We start from the raw sequence: 16,729 nt of genomic DNA, 5'->3' as shown, positions 1-16,729 counted from the left end.
ACAGATAGTAACATCGCTTCTGACATGGACTTGAGTGAAGAAAGCAGGCAGCAAAACTCGTCAACGCTGATTGCCTATGGAGCTGTTAATATGAGTCGGGATGGTTTCGCAGAAAGACTCTCCCTGCATCTCCGGACTCTAACTTTCATCCATGCTCTCACTGAGAGGATGACAGGACTACTTAAAACTCCAGTCCCATCTTGAAGAGTACTACCCTCTATAAGAGACTACTCTGAAATCTTCTAACACTTCTCTGCCAGCTTCCTGTGACGAAAGGCAAAGATTGACTGGGGTTATGAGGAAGTGGGGGAGGTATTTAAGCCTTTGGCTGGGGTTTCTTTGCCTCCTCCTGGTGGCCAGGTTTAGTATTTCTCACAAGTAGGGAATGCAATTGGGGACTCTTCCCATATTAAGATGGAAACTGGCTTTTTTTTAAAAAAGCAAAGTTCTATCAAGAAAATGTCCCCCTTGTTCCATATGTCTAAAAAGCATAGTATTTTGATGACAGAACCAAAAAATGCCTTCTTTAGTTATTTAGACTAAACTATACCAAAAACCCAATTTTAACACCATAAAACATTAAAGGGACATGGAACCCACATTTTCTCCTTTATGATTCAGATAGAGTATGTGATTTTAAACAACTTTCCAATTTACTTCTATTATCTAATTTGTTTTGTTCTCTTGGTATCCGTTGTTGAAAATAATACCTAGGTAGGCTCAGAAGCTGCTGATTTGTGGCTGCACATATGCATCATGTTATTGGCTGACCCAATGCATTTAGCTAGCTCCCAGTAGTGCATTGCTGCTTCTTCAACAAAAGATACCAAGATAATAAAGCAAATTAGAAAATAAAAGTAAATTGGAAAGTTGTATAAAATTGTATTCTCTATCTGAATCATGAAAGAAAAATGTTGGGTTTTATGTCCCTTTAAGTAATATAAATTCCACACAAGTATAAATAATAAATTCCATAAAAGTGAGAGAGTGCATAATAATATGTAATTTTGGGAGAACATCTGCCTTTTGAGTATGTTTAAATTACCTATAAGCTTCTATGAAGCAATCAGTGTGATGTTTGTTGCAAAGAAAGAAACTGAAGTCTGCATAATCTGTTTTAGCCTTTCTAGGAGCAGTGGGGAAAAATATTATAGAGGTAAACTACAGGAAAAGTGGGCATAAAATATATTGTAAGTTATTTCTTTACTAATAAAGACATTTTACTATAACAAAATAAAAATGAACTACCTACAATGCCATGAAGTTGATTCGTGTTTTCTGCATTGGGTGGGTGAGGGGTATTTTCCATCTTCTGTGCTAAATGTTGAGAGCCATAGAGTGAATCATATGGTGTCCAATAATGAAATGCTTCTTCACCATCAAAGAAAATTAGCTTAAGTGAAAGGTCTGCTTTTTGGGACGGTGTTTTCTGCAAAAAAAAAAAAAATATATATATATATATATATATATAAATATATATTTATTGAACATTTAATACATTATTTTTTTTCAAATAATACAAACATATGTATAATCCAATACTTAAATAAATAAATTACATTTTCTATTTCATCATGATAGTCTTGCGCAGGGGTGTCCAAACTTTGCTCTCCAGAGGTTTTGGAACTACATTTCCCATGATGCTCAGCCAGCATTTTATCTAGCTGAGCATCATGGGAAATGTAGTTCCAAAATCTCTGGAGAGCAAAGTCTCTTGCGGAACCATAACAGACACTGGCATTCATGCAAGATTTCAACCAATCTCAGGAAAATGATAGTAAAGACTTCAAACCTGCACTGTCTATTTCTCTTTTCTGTAGTTCACATATTTTTTTAAATGTCTTTTTATCGAGAGATGAACAACAGATGACAATATATGTAATGTACATATGTACGTCTTTATCAATACTAGTTTGTATGGCACTATATAAGCTGATTTTCTTAAAAAACAGTAGTCACACTAAATCACTATTGTTTTTTTACAGTCTTTGTGTTAACTAGGGATGGGCGAATGTTTCGCAACATTCAAAAAATGAAAATAATTTTAACACATTCGTTCGTTCAAATCGAATTTCGAATGTTTACATAACATTCTAACATTCAATTTTCGAATGTACGGTTTTGAATTTTATGATTACATTCGAAAATATTCATTTCGAAAAATTCAAATTTATATTTGTAATAGTATTTCTAATGCTTTATTTAAATGTAATATTCAAACTATGCAATATTCTATATAGAAGCATTCGAAATTATATATTTGTTTCTATTATGTATCAATTTACTAGATTCCCTCCCTACCACATGTAGTATTGAACTTCTGAATAGTATTTGTTAAATAGAATGTTAAATTTGAAATTTCGAATGTTGACATTCGATATAATTATAAACATTCGAATTCGAAAGTGACATTCGAAAACTGTAAATAGCATTCGATTATAGAATTTTTAAGAATATTCGTTCTTATCAACATTCGGATTTATAATTCGAATTTCGGTAATAACATTCGTTCTAACATTCGAATTCGGAAATTTACACATTCGCCCATCCCTAGTGTTAACCACCTTTTTGGAAGTTTATTGGATAATTGCGCACATATTAACAGGAAGGGGGGGGGGGAAATCCCAGTACACTGTCCCTTTAATTCCCTCATAGCCTGTACCTGCTGTGGATTAACACATTCTGAGTCCATGAGAGGATAGGGAGTCTCTGGCACACTCTGACCCTTCTGCAGGTGTGTACTCTCCACCCACATTATCTTTACAAGACATATTAGTCACCAAGTCATATTTTCTTGGCATCATGCTGGCCTGGTGTCTGTCTGAGAATTTTTATTACATCCCTTATACAGCACTATGGCACATCATAAAAAGACAATAATGATATTGAGAATTTCATTACAACATATAATCAGACAGCCCCCATTGTTAAATCCTCTTGAATAAACACTGGGTAAAACACAAGACCACCTACTAGAAAAAGTAATTTTATCAAGAACACAAATCACTTTCCCCATATAGAAGTTTAAAGTCTATTTTAGAACAAAATAATTTAAAGGATATTTGGTGAAATACAAATGTACAAATCTCTTAATTAAAGAATCTATGGAAATATTTTATACAATTGTAAAATAGATAGCTATAAACTGAAAAATGAAACAGAAATTTTTCTGTGCCTACATGAATTTAAATGCAAACAAAGGAAGTAACAGAAAGTTAGCTTTAGAACATAGCAAGATTAAGAAGTAGGCAATAAACTACATACGGGTAGATTACGAGTTTTGCGTTATGAGGGGTGCGGTGCTAACGAGCAGTTTTCTCTCACCGCTCACTTACATACAGCGCTGATATTACGAGTTTTTACAAACCCGGCATTAAAAGACAAGAAGTGAGCGTAGAGCAAAATTTAGCTCCAAATCTCACTTCAATACCAGCGCTGCTTAAGTCAGCGGTGAGCTGGTGTAACGTGCTCGTGCACGATTTCCCCATAGGAATCAACGGGGAGAGCCGGCTGAAAAAAAGTCTAACACCTGCAAAAAAGCAGCGTATAACTCAGTAACGCAGCCCCATTGATTCCTATGGGGAAAAACATTTTATGTTTACACCTAACACCCTAACATGAACCCCAAGTCTAAACACCCCTAATCTTACACTTATTAACCCCTAATCTGCCGCCCCCGACATCGCTGACACCTGCATTATATTTATTAACCCCTAATCTGCCGATCCGGACACCGCCACCACCTTCATTATACTTATGAACCCCTAATCTGCTGCCCCAACATCGCCGGAACCTACATTAAATTTATTAACCCCTAATCTGCCGCCCCCAATGTCGCCGCCACCTACCTACACTTATTAACCCCTAATCTGCCGCCCCCAACGTCGCTGCCACTATAATAAACATATTAACCCCTAAACCGCCGCATTACCGCCTCACAAACATTAGTTAAATATTAACACCTAATCTGCCGTCCCTAACATCGCCGCCACCTACCTACATTTATTTACCACTAATCTGCCGCCCCCAACATCGCCGCCACTATATTAAAGTTATTAACCCCTAAATCTAAGTCTAACCCTAACACCCCCTAACTTAAATATAATTACAATAAATCTAAATAAAATTACTATCATTAACTAAATTATTCTTATTTAAAACTAAATACTAACCTGTAAAATAAACCCTAAGCTAGCTACAATATAACTAATAGTTACACTGTATCTAGCTTAGGGTTTATTTCTATTTTACAGGCAAGTTTGTATTTATTTTAACTAGGTAGAATTGTTATTAAATAGTTATTAACTATTTAATAACTACCTAGCTAAAATAAATACAAAAGTACAGTGTGCACCCTAACATGGATAGTAACATTGTAGATGAATTTTAAAGACAGAAGTCCATAGAGTTCAACTTATACAGATTATAAATGGAAAAAAAAAGATGACCGAGAACACAAGCAATCATATCCCTGAATTCTGTTTCTAGCCAGAAATGTATTTAAACCATTTCTAAATGTATCCCTGGTACTGGCATTCACTACCTCCTTAGGCAACAAGTTCCACAATTTGATTGCTTTTACAGTGAAAACATGTTTAAAGGGACACTGAACCCAAATTGTTTCTTTCATGATTCAGATAGAGCATGAAATTTTAAGCAACTTTCTAATGTATTCCTATTATCAAATTTTCTTCATTCTCTTGGTATCTTTATTTGAAATGCAAGAATGTAAGTTTAGATGCCGGCCCATTTTTGGTGATCAACCTGGGTTTTTCTTGCCGATTGGTGGATACATTCAAAAGCTTAGATGCCTTCTTTTTCAAATAAAGATAGCAAGAGAATGAAAAAAAGGAGTAAATTAGAAAGTTTCTTAAAATTGCATGCTCTATCTGAATCACGAAAGAAACAATTTGGGTTCAGTGTCCCTTTAAATTGATGGAGATTAAATCTTTTTTTCCTCCAGCCTTAAAGGGACCCATAACACCTGTCTGCTAAAACTTCTTAAAACTAACTTATGTGCAAAAAACCCCCAAAGAAAACATGGATGTCTATGTGTTTTTTTCAGCTTCCCCCTAATCTGCCCCCCCCCAACGTCTCCGCTACCTACCTACAATTCTTAACCCCTAATCTGCCGACCGGACCTCACCTCTACTCTAATAAATGTATTAACCCCTAAAGCTAAGTCTAACCCTAACACTAACACCCCCCTAAGTTAAATATAATTTTTATCTAACGAAATAAAATAATTCTTATTAAATAAATTATTCCTATTTAAAGCTAAATACTTACCTGTAAAATAAACCCTAATATAGCTACAATATAAATAATAATTATATTGTAGCTATTTTAGGATTTATATTTATTTTACAGGCAACTTTGTACTTATTTTAACTAGGTACAATAGCTATTAAATAGTTAATAACTATTTAATAGCTACCTAGCTAAAAGAAATACAAAATTACCTGTAAAATAAATCCTAACCTAAGTTACAATTAAACCTAACACTACACTATCAATAAATTAATTAAATAAACTGCCTACAATTATCTACAATTAAATCAACTAAACTAAATTACAAAAAAAAAAAAACACTAAATTACAAAAAAAAAACACTAAATTACAAAAAATAAAAAAATTACAAGAATTTTAAACTAATTACACCTACTCTAAGCCCCCTAAAAAAATAACAAAGCCCCCCAAAATAAAAAAAATGCCCTACCCTATTCTAAAATAAATATTTTACAGCTCTTTTACCTTTCCAGCCCTTAAAAGGGCCTTTTTGCGGGGCATGCCCCAAAGAATTCTGCTCTTTTGCCTGTAAAAAAAAACATACAATACCCCCCCAACATTACAACCCACCACCCACATACCCCTAATCTAACCCAAACCCCCCTTAAACACTAAGCCCCTGAAGATCTCCCTACCTTGTCTTCACCACGCCGGGTATCACCGATCCGTCCAGAAGAGGGTCCGAAGTCTTCATCCAATCCGGGCGATGTCTTCATCCAAGCGGGGGCTGAAGAGGTCCATCATCCGGCTGAAGTCTTCATCCAAGTGGGGGCTGAAGAGGTCCATCATCCGGCTGAAGTCTTCATCCAAGCGGGGGCTGAAGAGGTCCATCATCCGGCTGAAGCTTTCTATCAAGCGGCATCTTCAATCTTCTTTCTTCCGGATCTAACTTCATCCCGCCGACGCGGAACATCCTTCTTCCCCGACGGACTAACGACGAATGAAGGTTCCTTTAAGGGACGTCATCCAAGATGGCGTCCCTTCAATTCCGAATGGCTGATAGGATTCTATCAGCCAATCGGAATTAAGATAGGAAAAATCTGATTGGCCGATGGAATCAGTCAATCAGATTGAAGTTCAATCCGATTGGCTGATCCAATCAGCCAATCAGATTGAGCTTGCATTCTATTGGCTGATCTATTGGCTGATTGATAGTGTAGTGTTAGGTTTAATTGTAACTTAGGTTAGGATTTATTTTACAGGTAATTTTGTATTTCTTTTAGCTAGGTAGCTATTAAATAGTTACTCACTATTTAATAGCTATTGTACCTAGTTAAAATAAATACAAAGTTGCCTGTAAAATAAATATAAATCCTAAAATAGCTACAATATAATTATTATTTATATTGTAGCTATATTAGGGTTTATTTTACAGGTAAGTATTTAGCTTTAAATAGGATTAATTTATTTAATAAGATTTATTTTATTTCGTTAGATTTAAATTATATTTAACTTAGGGGGGTGTTAGGGTTAGGGTTAGACTTAGCTTTAGGGGTTAATACATTTATTAGAGTAGCGGTGAGGTCCGGTCTGCAGATTAGGGGTTAATAAATGTAGGTAGGTAGCGGCGACGTTGGGGGGGGCAGATTAGGGGTTAGAGGGGTCGGCGGGGGTTAGGGGCAGCAGATTAGGGGTTCATAGGGATAACGAAGGTTGCGGCGGTGTCCGGAGCGGCAGATTAGGGGTTAATTGTATAATGCAGGTGTCAGCGATAGCGGGGTCGGCAGATTAGGGGTTAATAAGTGTAAGGCTAGGGGTGTTTAGACTCGGGGTACATGTTAGGGTGTTTGGTGCAGACTTAGGAAGTGTTTCCCAATAGGAAACAATGGGGCTGCGTTAGGAGCTGAACGCTGCTTTTTTGCAGGTGTTAGGTTTTTTTTCAGCTCAAACTGCCCCATTGTTTCCAATGGGGAAATCGTGCACAAGCACGTTTTTTAAGCTGGCCGCGTCCGTAAGCACCGCTGGTATCGAGAGTTGAAGTTGCGGTAAATATGCTATACGCTCCTTTTTTGGAGCCTAACGCAGCCATTCTGTGAACTCTAAATACCAGCAGTATTTAAAAGGTGCGGCCAGAAAAAAGCATGCGTAGCTAACGCACCCCTTTGGCCGCAGAACTCTAAATCTAGGCGTATGTGCTTTTGCAGTGTCTTTTTATTATGTATTTAGTGATTATACTATTGTTGGTTTATTTGTCTTTCCATCTATTGCTCTACTTCTGTTCACCCATAATGCACTTTACACCGTAAAGAATCCTGAAGTATATTATACCTAAAATAAAACATCCAGCTCAAATATTGTCTAAAAGGCATGAAGTGAACAAGTTTAACATAAGCAACAACGTTTCTGAAGGAATCTAGTCCCCCAGTCATGTTCACACATATACATTTTTTAAAAGAACACATACCTTTAGTAGCTGAAGACGAGAATCTAAGGCCCGAGCTAGCTCTAGTATTATTGCGCAAGGAACCGCTGAATCAGTAGCCCCAACAAATATTCTGCCATCCCACTGTGGACTGAAGTATTTTGAATCATAATGGCAAGCAAGCACCAGGTGACGTTTGGCTGAAGGATTGAGGGTGCTGATTATGTTGGAGAACGTCACATATCCATAAGGTGTTTGACTTTGAAAAGCATCTTCTTCTGTAACCCATCCAGCCTGAAGTCTTTGAAGACGCTGCTTAATATGCTGTTAAGAAAGGAACAACTCATTACTACTAATAGACAAAAATGTTTCATTGGTTTTTAGAACAGTTGGCCTAGCGCACCTTCAAGTTAGCACGCAAGTGAAAGCCAGAAGAGAACAGTGCTCGACAAATGTGTTGAAAATTTAGGAACCAGCAAACAAATCTAGGAGTCAGGTATAATATATAGGGACATGCATTTGAATCTCTCGTGAGGATTCGAATGCGGAAGTAAGAAGCGCTAGTGCCCTTCAGATATTTTCGTAGCTGGATTGATTCCTGTAAAAGATCTCCACTCTGAGATCTGTGCAAAATAAAACACTGCTTTTTAAACCTGTCCTTATACCTCCCTAACAGGCCAGATTTTCAGGATTACCTTGGTTGAGAGCAGGTAAAATATCACGTTTACTAATCAGCTGATTATTTCACCTGTGCTCTAGTGCAGATATCCTCAAAATGTGGCCTGTTAGGGAGGCTTGAGAACAGGTTTAAAAACTTGTGGTATAGAGGGAATTGTTTTTCAGTTGTTAGGGAATTAGGGAAAGATATAATGCAGAGTAAGTCTTGAGAGGTGCAGTTTAAAGGGACAGTCTAGTTAAAATTAAACTTTCATGATTCAGATAGGTCATGCAATTTTAAACAATTTTCCAATTTACTTGTATCATTAAATTTGCTTTGTTCTTTTGGAATTCTTTGTTGAAAGCTAAACCTAGGTAGGCTCATATGCTAATTTCTAGGTCCTTGAAGGCCGCCTCTTATCTCAGTGCATTTTGACACTTTTTTAAAGCTAGACGGTGCTAGTTCATGTGTGCCATATAGATAACATGGTGCCCACTCCCAGTAATTTATGAGTCAGCAGTGATTGGCTTAAATGTAAGCCTGTCAAAAGAACTGAGACAAGGGGCAGTCTGCAGAGGCATAGATACAAGTTAATCACAGAGGTAAAAAGTGCATTAATATAGTATGCATACTTAAAAAGGCAGCAAAGACCATGAGATTTTTATACAAAATGTTTAGTTATGTGCTGTTGTCTGCAGACTCAAGCCTGGACTGGCTCCTCTAAATAAAGCAAATAGTGTGAGGGGTTTAATTATTGAAAAACAACTGCAGCAAACAAGATTTTAATTTGTTTTAAAAATATTTAGACGTGGCTGATAAATAAAAATAAATAAAATAAAGAAAATAAAGTGTTCTAATGTGTTAGAGAATGTTTTTTTATTGCATTATTGTTTGTTTATAACTGCAAATGGGTTAAACACATAATCAAAGTCAGTTTCAGAGCAACAATGGACTTTTGGGTAATCTGGTAAACTAGTGACAGCAGGCAAATGCGTGTAACCACCAATTATCAGACAGCTTCCAGTAGTGCATTGCTGCTCTTGAGCCTATCTATGTATGCTTTTAAAAAAAGGATATGAAAAGAACAAAGTAAATTAAATAACCAAAGTAAATTGAAAAGTCTATTAACATTGCATGCTCTGTATGAAAGTTTGATTTTGGCTTGCATATCCCTTTAATTACCATTAAATGCATTAGTGGTAGTGATATAAGCAATTTAAATATGTAAACAGTCCTAGCAATGCACAGAAAGCTGTTTTTAAATTGTATTTCTGTTAAAGGGACAGTCAACACCAGAATTTTTGTTGTTTAAAAAGAAAGATAATCCCTTTATTACCCATTCCCCAGTTTTGCATATCCAACACAGTTATAATAATACACGTTTTACCTCTGTAATTACCTTGTATCTAAACCTCTGCTGACTGCCCCCTTATTTCAGTTCTTTTGACAGACATGCAGTTTAGCCAATCAGTGCTCACTCCTAGGTCACTTTACGTGCATGAGCTCAATGTTATCTATATGAAACATGTGAACTAATGCCCTCTAGTGGTCAAAATGTATTCAGATTAGAGGCAGTCTTCAAGGTCTAAGAAATTAGCATATGAACCTCCTAGGTTTAGCTTTCAACTAAGAACACCAAGAGAACAAAGCAAAATTGGTGATAAAAGTAAACTGGTAAGTTGTTTAAAATTGCATGCCCTATTTAAATCATGAAAGTTTTTTTTGGACTTGACTGTCCCATTAATGAATGCTCAGTTATACCCACTTCCCTACTGGTGCCATCCCAAATATTTTCCTGTTTTAGGAAATATCAATGTTGGGAGGTCTGTTTATATAAATATAGAAACATAGATTTAGAGGCAAATAAGAACCATAGGCCCAAAAAGGCTGACCAAAATTTAAAAAAGTATAAACATATTTAGTTTGTAGGATAGCTTTATGCTAATCCCAGGCATTCTTGAAATACCCCACAATCACCTAGATTACGAGTTTTGCGTTATGAGTCAAATAGCAGCGTTATGGGCCATAAAGCATCATTTTCCCTAACGCAGCCATTACAAGTCTTGTCCGTATAGGTGTACCGCAAGCCTGTAACGCAACGTCAGTACCCCACTCCTAAAAATTAAGTTTTTTCATGGGATTCCCATAGCACCGGTATTATGAGTTTTGCGTTCTGGCTAAAAAGCGTGTTACAGTGTTACAAAAAACGACAGCCTAAAACGACAAGATCTGTAACGCCATCTAAAGTCAGTAGTTATGAGTGTTATGCTACAAAGCTGTAACATAAAACTCATAACTAATGTGTTAAAAAGTACACTAACAGCTAAAACTACCTAGTAACCCCTAAACCGAGGCCCTCCCGCATCGCAAACACTATTTTAACGTTTTTAACCCCTAATCTGCAGCTCCATATATCGCCGCCACTTTAAAAAAATACAAACCCCTATTCCGCCGTTCCCCGACATTGTCACCACTATAATAAACTTATTAACCCCTAAACCGCCGCCCTCCCACATTACAAACACTAATTAAATATTATTAACCCCTAATCTGCCATCCGCCCACATCATCCCCACTATACTATAGTTATTAAGCCCTACACCGCCGCCACAATACTAAACCTATTAACCCCTAAACCGCAACCCCCCCACAACGAAATATACTAAACTAAACAACCCCTAAACCGAAAGCGCCCCACATCGAAATAAACTAAATTAAACTATTTACCCCTAAACCTAACAACCCCCTAACGTTATATTAAATTTACAATTTCACTATCTTAAATAAAATTAAAATGTACCTGTCAAATTAAAAAAACTAAGTTTAAACTAGCAATTAAACTAATATAATAATTAAACTAAAATTAAACTAACTACCAATTAGATTAAACTAAACTACACATTAAAAAAATACTAACACTACTCTAAAAATTACAAAGTATCTAATTAAAAAACAAAACAAAAAACTAAATTACAAAAAATAACAAACACTAAATTACAAAAAAATAACAAACGAAATTATCCAAAATAAAAAGAATTACACCTAATCTAATAGCCCTATCAAAATAAAAATGAAAAAAAAACCCTAGCCTACAATAAACTACCAATGGCCCTTAAAAGGGCCTTTTGTGGGGCATTGCCCAAAAGATATCAGCTCTTTTACCTGTAAAATAAAATACAAAGACCCACCCAACAGTAAAACCCACCACTCAACCAACCCCCCAAAATAAAAAACCTAAAGCTAAAAAAACTTAAGCTACCCATTGCCCTGAAAAAGGCATTTGTATGTAGCTCTTTTACTGCCCAGACCCTAAACTAAAAAATAAAACCCACCCAATAAACCCTTTAAAAAGCCTAACACTAACCCCCTGACGATCCACTTACAGTTTTTGAAGTCCGGCTTGAACGATCTTCATCCCGGAGTTGAAGTCCTAATCCAGGCGGCGAGAAGTCTTAATCCAGATGGCCTCTTCAATCTTCATCCCGACGGTGAAGTCCTGATCCAAGCGGCGAGAAGTCTTCATCCAGGCGGCTTCTTCAATCTTCATCCAGACGGCATCTTCTATCTTGATCCCGGAGGCGCGGAGCGGGTCCATCCTGAAGACATCCGGCGTGGAGCATCCTCTTCATACGGTCACCGCTGTATAGTAAATCTTCAATGCAAGGGACGTGATTCAAGATGGCGTCCCTTGCATTCCTATTGGCTGAAATTTTTGAATCAGTCAATAGAATGAGAGCTGCTAAAATCATATTGGCTGCTCAAATCAGCTAATAGGATTTAAGCAGCTCTCATTCTATTGGCTGATAAATCATCCAATAAAATGAAAGCTGCTTAAAACCTATTGACTGATTTGAACAGCCAATAGGATTTTAGCAGCCCTCATTCTATTGGCTGATTAAAAATTTTCATCCAATAGGAATGCAAGGGACACCATCTTGAATCGTGTCCCTTGCATTGAAGATTCAGTGTATGGCGGCAACTTCTCGCCACTTGGATCAGGACTTCGCCGCCGGGATGAAGATTGAAGAGGCCGTCTGGATGAAGACTTCTCGACGCCTGGATCGGGACTTTAACTCCGGGATGAAGATCGTTCAAGCGGGACTTCAAAAACTGTAAATTGATCGACAGGGGGTTAGTGTTAGGCTTTTTTAAGGGTTTTTTGGGTGGGTTTTTTTTTAGTTTAGGGTCTGGGCAGTAAAAGAGCTAAATGCTCTTTTAAGAGCAATCCCCATACAAATGCCCTTTTCAGGGCAATGGGTAGCTTAGGTTTTTTAGATAGTTTTTCTTATTTTGAGGGTTTGGGGGGGGTTGTAATGTTAGTGGGTATTTGTATTATTTTTTTCAGAAAAAGAAAAAGAGCTGATATTTTTAGGGCAATGCCCTGCAAAGGGCCCTTTTAAGGGCCATTTGTAGTTTATTCTAGATTAGGTGTTTTATTTTGGGGTGGGGCTTTTTTAGATTTTTTTTATTTTTGATCATTTGTTTGTTATTTTGTGTAATTTATATTTTTAGGGGGTGTTATTTTTTAGCAAAAGAGTTGTTTAACTTAGGGCAATGCCCTACAAAAGGCCCTTTTAAGGCCCCCCCAAAAGGCCCTTTTAAGGGCCCTTGGTAGTTTGGGGGGTGGGGGTTTGTATAGTGTTAGGGGGTGTTTGTATTTTTGTTTGGAGCAAAAGAGCTGTTTAACTCAGTGCAATGCCCTACAAAAAGCCCTTTTAAGGGCCCCCCAAAAGGCCCTTCAAGGGCCTTTGGTAGTTTGGGGGGTGGGGGTTTGTATAGTGTTAGGGAGTGTTTGTATTTTTGTTTGGAGCAAAAGAGCTGTTTAACTCAGGGCAATGCCCTACAAAAGGCCCTTTTAAGGGCCCTTGGTAGTTTATTCTAGATTAGGCTTTTTTATTTTGGGGTGTTTTTTTTTTTTTTAAAAGGGTATTAGAATAGGAATAATCTTTTTTTCTTTGGATATTTTTTTTTTTGTAATGGTAGTTTTTTTTAGATTGTAATGTTAGGTTTTAGTGTAAGGCAGGTTAGGTTTTATTTCACAGGTATGTTTGTATTTATTTTAGCTAGGTAGTTATTAAATAGTTAATAACTATTTACTAACTAGTCTACCTAGTTAAAATAAATACAAACTTACCTGTGAAATAAAAAATAAAATCTAAGCTAGCTACAATGTAACTATTAGTTATATTGTAGCTATCTTAGGTTTTATTTCACAGGTAAGAATGTATTTAGTTTTAAATAGGTATTATTTAGTTAATAATTGTAACTTTAATTTAGATTAAATTTCATTATGTTAAAGTTAGGGGGTGTTAGGGTTAGCTTTAAGGTTAGGGTTACGTTAGGGTTTAGGTTACGTTAGGGTTAGGTTTAGGGGTTAATATAGTTTAAATTATCGGGAGTGGCAGATTAGGGGTTAATAATTTTATTTAGGTGGCGGCGATATCGGAAGCGGCAGATTAGGGGTTAATAACTGTAGGCAGGCGTCGGCGATGTCAGGGGCGGCAGATTAGGGGTGTTTAGACTCGGGGTTTATGTTGGGGTGTTAGGTTTAAACTGTCTTTTCCTTTTCCCCATAGACATCAATGGGGCTGCGTTACGGAGCTTTTGTTTCCGCAATCGCAGGTGTGCACGAGCATGTCAAACACAGCGCTTGTTTTGTGTGCGGTATGGAGCTCAAAATCTCTATATCGTCTGCACAAGCCGGGTTTTTTTAAACTTGTAATGGCAGCACTATAGGGGGTTAAATAACGCCACTTTTGTTGCGCTCAAAACTCATAATCTAGGTGAATGTTTGTCCTTACCACATCCTCAAATTACTCCTGAACCTACTACCCTTGTTCTAGAATTATTGTTGCTCTTTTTTGGGGGTAGTTTGCTTTTGGAGAAAAATACTCACAGCCTCAGTTAGCTGTAATAACCTTATGATACTTAAACCTTATGACACTTAACCTTAAAAACTACACACAATACTCAAGATGAAGCCTAACTAGTGATCTGTAAATTGGTACAATAACCTTCTTATTTTTGCTGCAAATACATCTACCAATATAACCAAGCATTCTACTTGCCTTTTTCGCAGCAATACAATGTTTTTTTTTAAAAAAGTCATAAAAAAATATTATTTTACCAAGTAGACACCATCCAGAAAATGTTTCCCAAAACATAGGGCATCTGTAGTAGATGTTAAACAGTTTGTGATTGTAATATAAAATGTTTAACTTTTAAAGGGACATGAAACCCACATTTTGTCTTTCATGATTTAGTAAGAGCATGCAATTTTAAACAACTTTCTAAGTTACTTCCATTATCTAATTTGCTTCATATCCTTTGCTGAAAAGCATATCTAGATAGGCTCAAGTAGCTGCTGTTTGGTGGCTGCACATAGATGCCTTGTGTGATTGGCTCACCCATGTGCATTGATATTTCTTCAACAAAGGATATCTAAAGAATGAAGCAAATGAGATAATAGAAGTAAATTGGAATGTATTCTCTACCCAAATCATTAAAGGAAAGCTGTGGGCTTAGTGTCCCTTTAATGTAAATGTTGCTTTAAAAAATGTTTGTTTTATCAATTACTGTATACAGAGTTTCCATAAAGAAATAGGTTTATTAGTAGCGTGGTTTAGGCAGCACTTCCACCCCTGCAGACACATACAGAGAAATCCAGCTGCAGGAAATAAATAAAATACTTCGGCCTAGATTTGGAGTTTGGCGTTAGCCGTGAAAACCAGCGTTAGAGGCTCCTAACGCTGGTTTTAGGCTACCGCCGGTATTTGGAGTCGTGTAGGTAAGGGTCTAACGCTCACTTTTCAGCCGCGACTTTTCCATACCGCAGATCCCCCTACGCCATTTGCGTATCCTATCTTTTCAATGGGATCTTCCTAACTCCGGTATTTAGAGTCGTTTCTGAAGTGAGCGTTAGAACTCTAACGACAAAACTCCAGCCGCAGGAAAAAAGCAGGAGTTAAGAGCTTTATGGGCTAACGCCGGTTCATAAAGCTCTTAACTACTGTACCCTAAAGTACACTAACACCCATAAACTACCTATGTACCCCTAAACTGAGGTCCCCCCGCATCGCTGCAACTCGATTAAATTTTTTTAACCCCTAATCTGCCGACCGCCACCTACGTTATACTTATGTACCCCTAATCTGCAGCCCCTAACCCCGCCGACCCCTGTATTATATTTATTAACCCCTAACCTGCCCCCCACAACGTCGCCGCCAGCTACTTACAATAATTAACCCCTAATCTGCCGACCGCAAAGCGCCGCCACCTATGTTATCCTTATGTACCCCTAATCTGCTGCCCCTAACACCGCCGACCCCTATATTATATTTATTAACCCCTAACCTGCCCCCCACAACGTCGCCGCCAGCTACTTACAATAATTAACCCCTAATCTGCCGACCGCAAAGCCCCGCCACCTACGTTATCCTTATGTACCCCTAATCTGCTGCCCCTAACACCGCCGACCCCTATATTATATTTATTAACCCCTAACCTTCCCCCCACAACGTCGCCGCAAGCTACTTACAATAATTAACCCCTAATCTGCCGACCGCAAAGCGCCGCCACCTACGTTATCCTTATGTACCCCTAATCTGCTGCCCCTAACACCGCCGACCCTTATATTATATTTATTAACCCCTAATCTGCCCCCCTCAACGTCGCCGACACCTGCCTACACTTATTAACCCCTAATCTGCCGAGCGGACCTGAGCGCTACTATAATAAAGTTATTAACCCCTAATCCGCCTCACTAACCCTATCATAAATAGTATTAACCCCTAATCTGCCCTCCCTAACATCGCCGACACCTAACTTCAATTATTAACCCCTAATCTGACGACCGAATCTCGCCGCTATTCTAATAAATGTATTAACCCCTAAAGCTAAGTCTAACCCTAATACTAACACCCCCCTAAGTTAAATATAATTTAAATCTAACGAAATTAATTAACTCTTATTAAATAAATTATTCCTATTTAAAGCTAAATACTTACCTGTAAAATAAATCCTAATATAGCTACAATATAAATTATAATTACATTGTAGCTATTTTAGGATTAATATTTATTTTACAGGCAACTTTGTAATTATTTTAACCAGGTACAATAGCTATTAAATAGTTAAGAACTATTTAATAGTTACCTAGTTAAAATAATAACAAAATTACCTGTAAAATAAGTCCTAACCTAAGTTATAATTAAACCTAACACTACCCTATCAATAAATTAATTAAATAAAATACCTACAATTACCTACAATAAAACCTAACACTACACTATCAATAAATAAATTAAATACAATTTCTACAAATAACTACAATTACATAAACTAACTAAAGTACAAAAAATAAAAAAGAACTAAGTTACAAAAAATAAAAAAATATTTACAAACATAAGAAAAATATTACA

At 36.9% G+C, this 16,729-nt stretch overlaps 1 protein-coding gene across 1 annotated transcript in view; it reads right to left on the bottom strand.

The window, feature by feature from the left end:
- Window positions 1-16,729, bottom strand: part of QPCT (glutaminyl-peptide cyclotransferase) — a 211,003-nt gene that overhangs the window by 118,550 nt on the left and 75,724 nt on the right. Inside the window, exons 3-4 of the mRNA XM_053711021.1 lie at window positions 7,694-7,975; window positions 1,253-1,429 (exon numbers count right to left, since the gene is read on the bottom strand). Coding sequence (XP_053566996.1) covers window positions 1,253-1,429; window positions 7,694-7,975 — 459 coding nt within the window. The remainder of the gene's footprint in view (window positions 1-1,252; window positions 1,430-7,693; window positions 7,976-16,729) is intronic.

The sequence above is a fragment of the Bombina bombina genome, chromosome 4 (assembly GCF_027579735.1).
Source record: "Bombina bombina isolate aBomBom1 chromosome 4, aBomBom1.pri, whole genome shotgun sequence".
Classification (NCBI taxonomy): Eukaryota; Metazoa; Chordata; class Amphibia; order Anura; family Bombinatoridae; genus Bombina; species Bombina bombina.
Note: the sequence above shows the minus strand (reverse complement) of the source record. Positions and strands in the feature narration are given on the sequence as shown.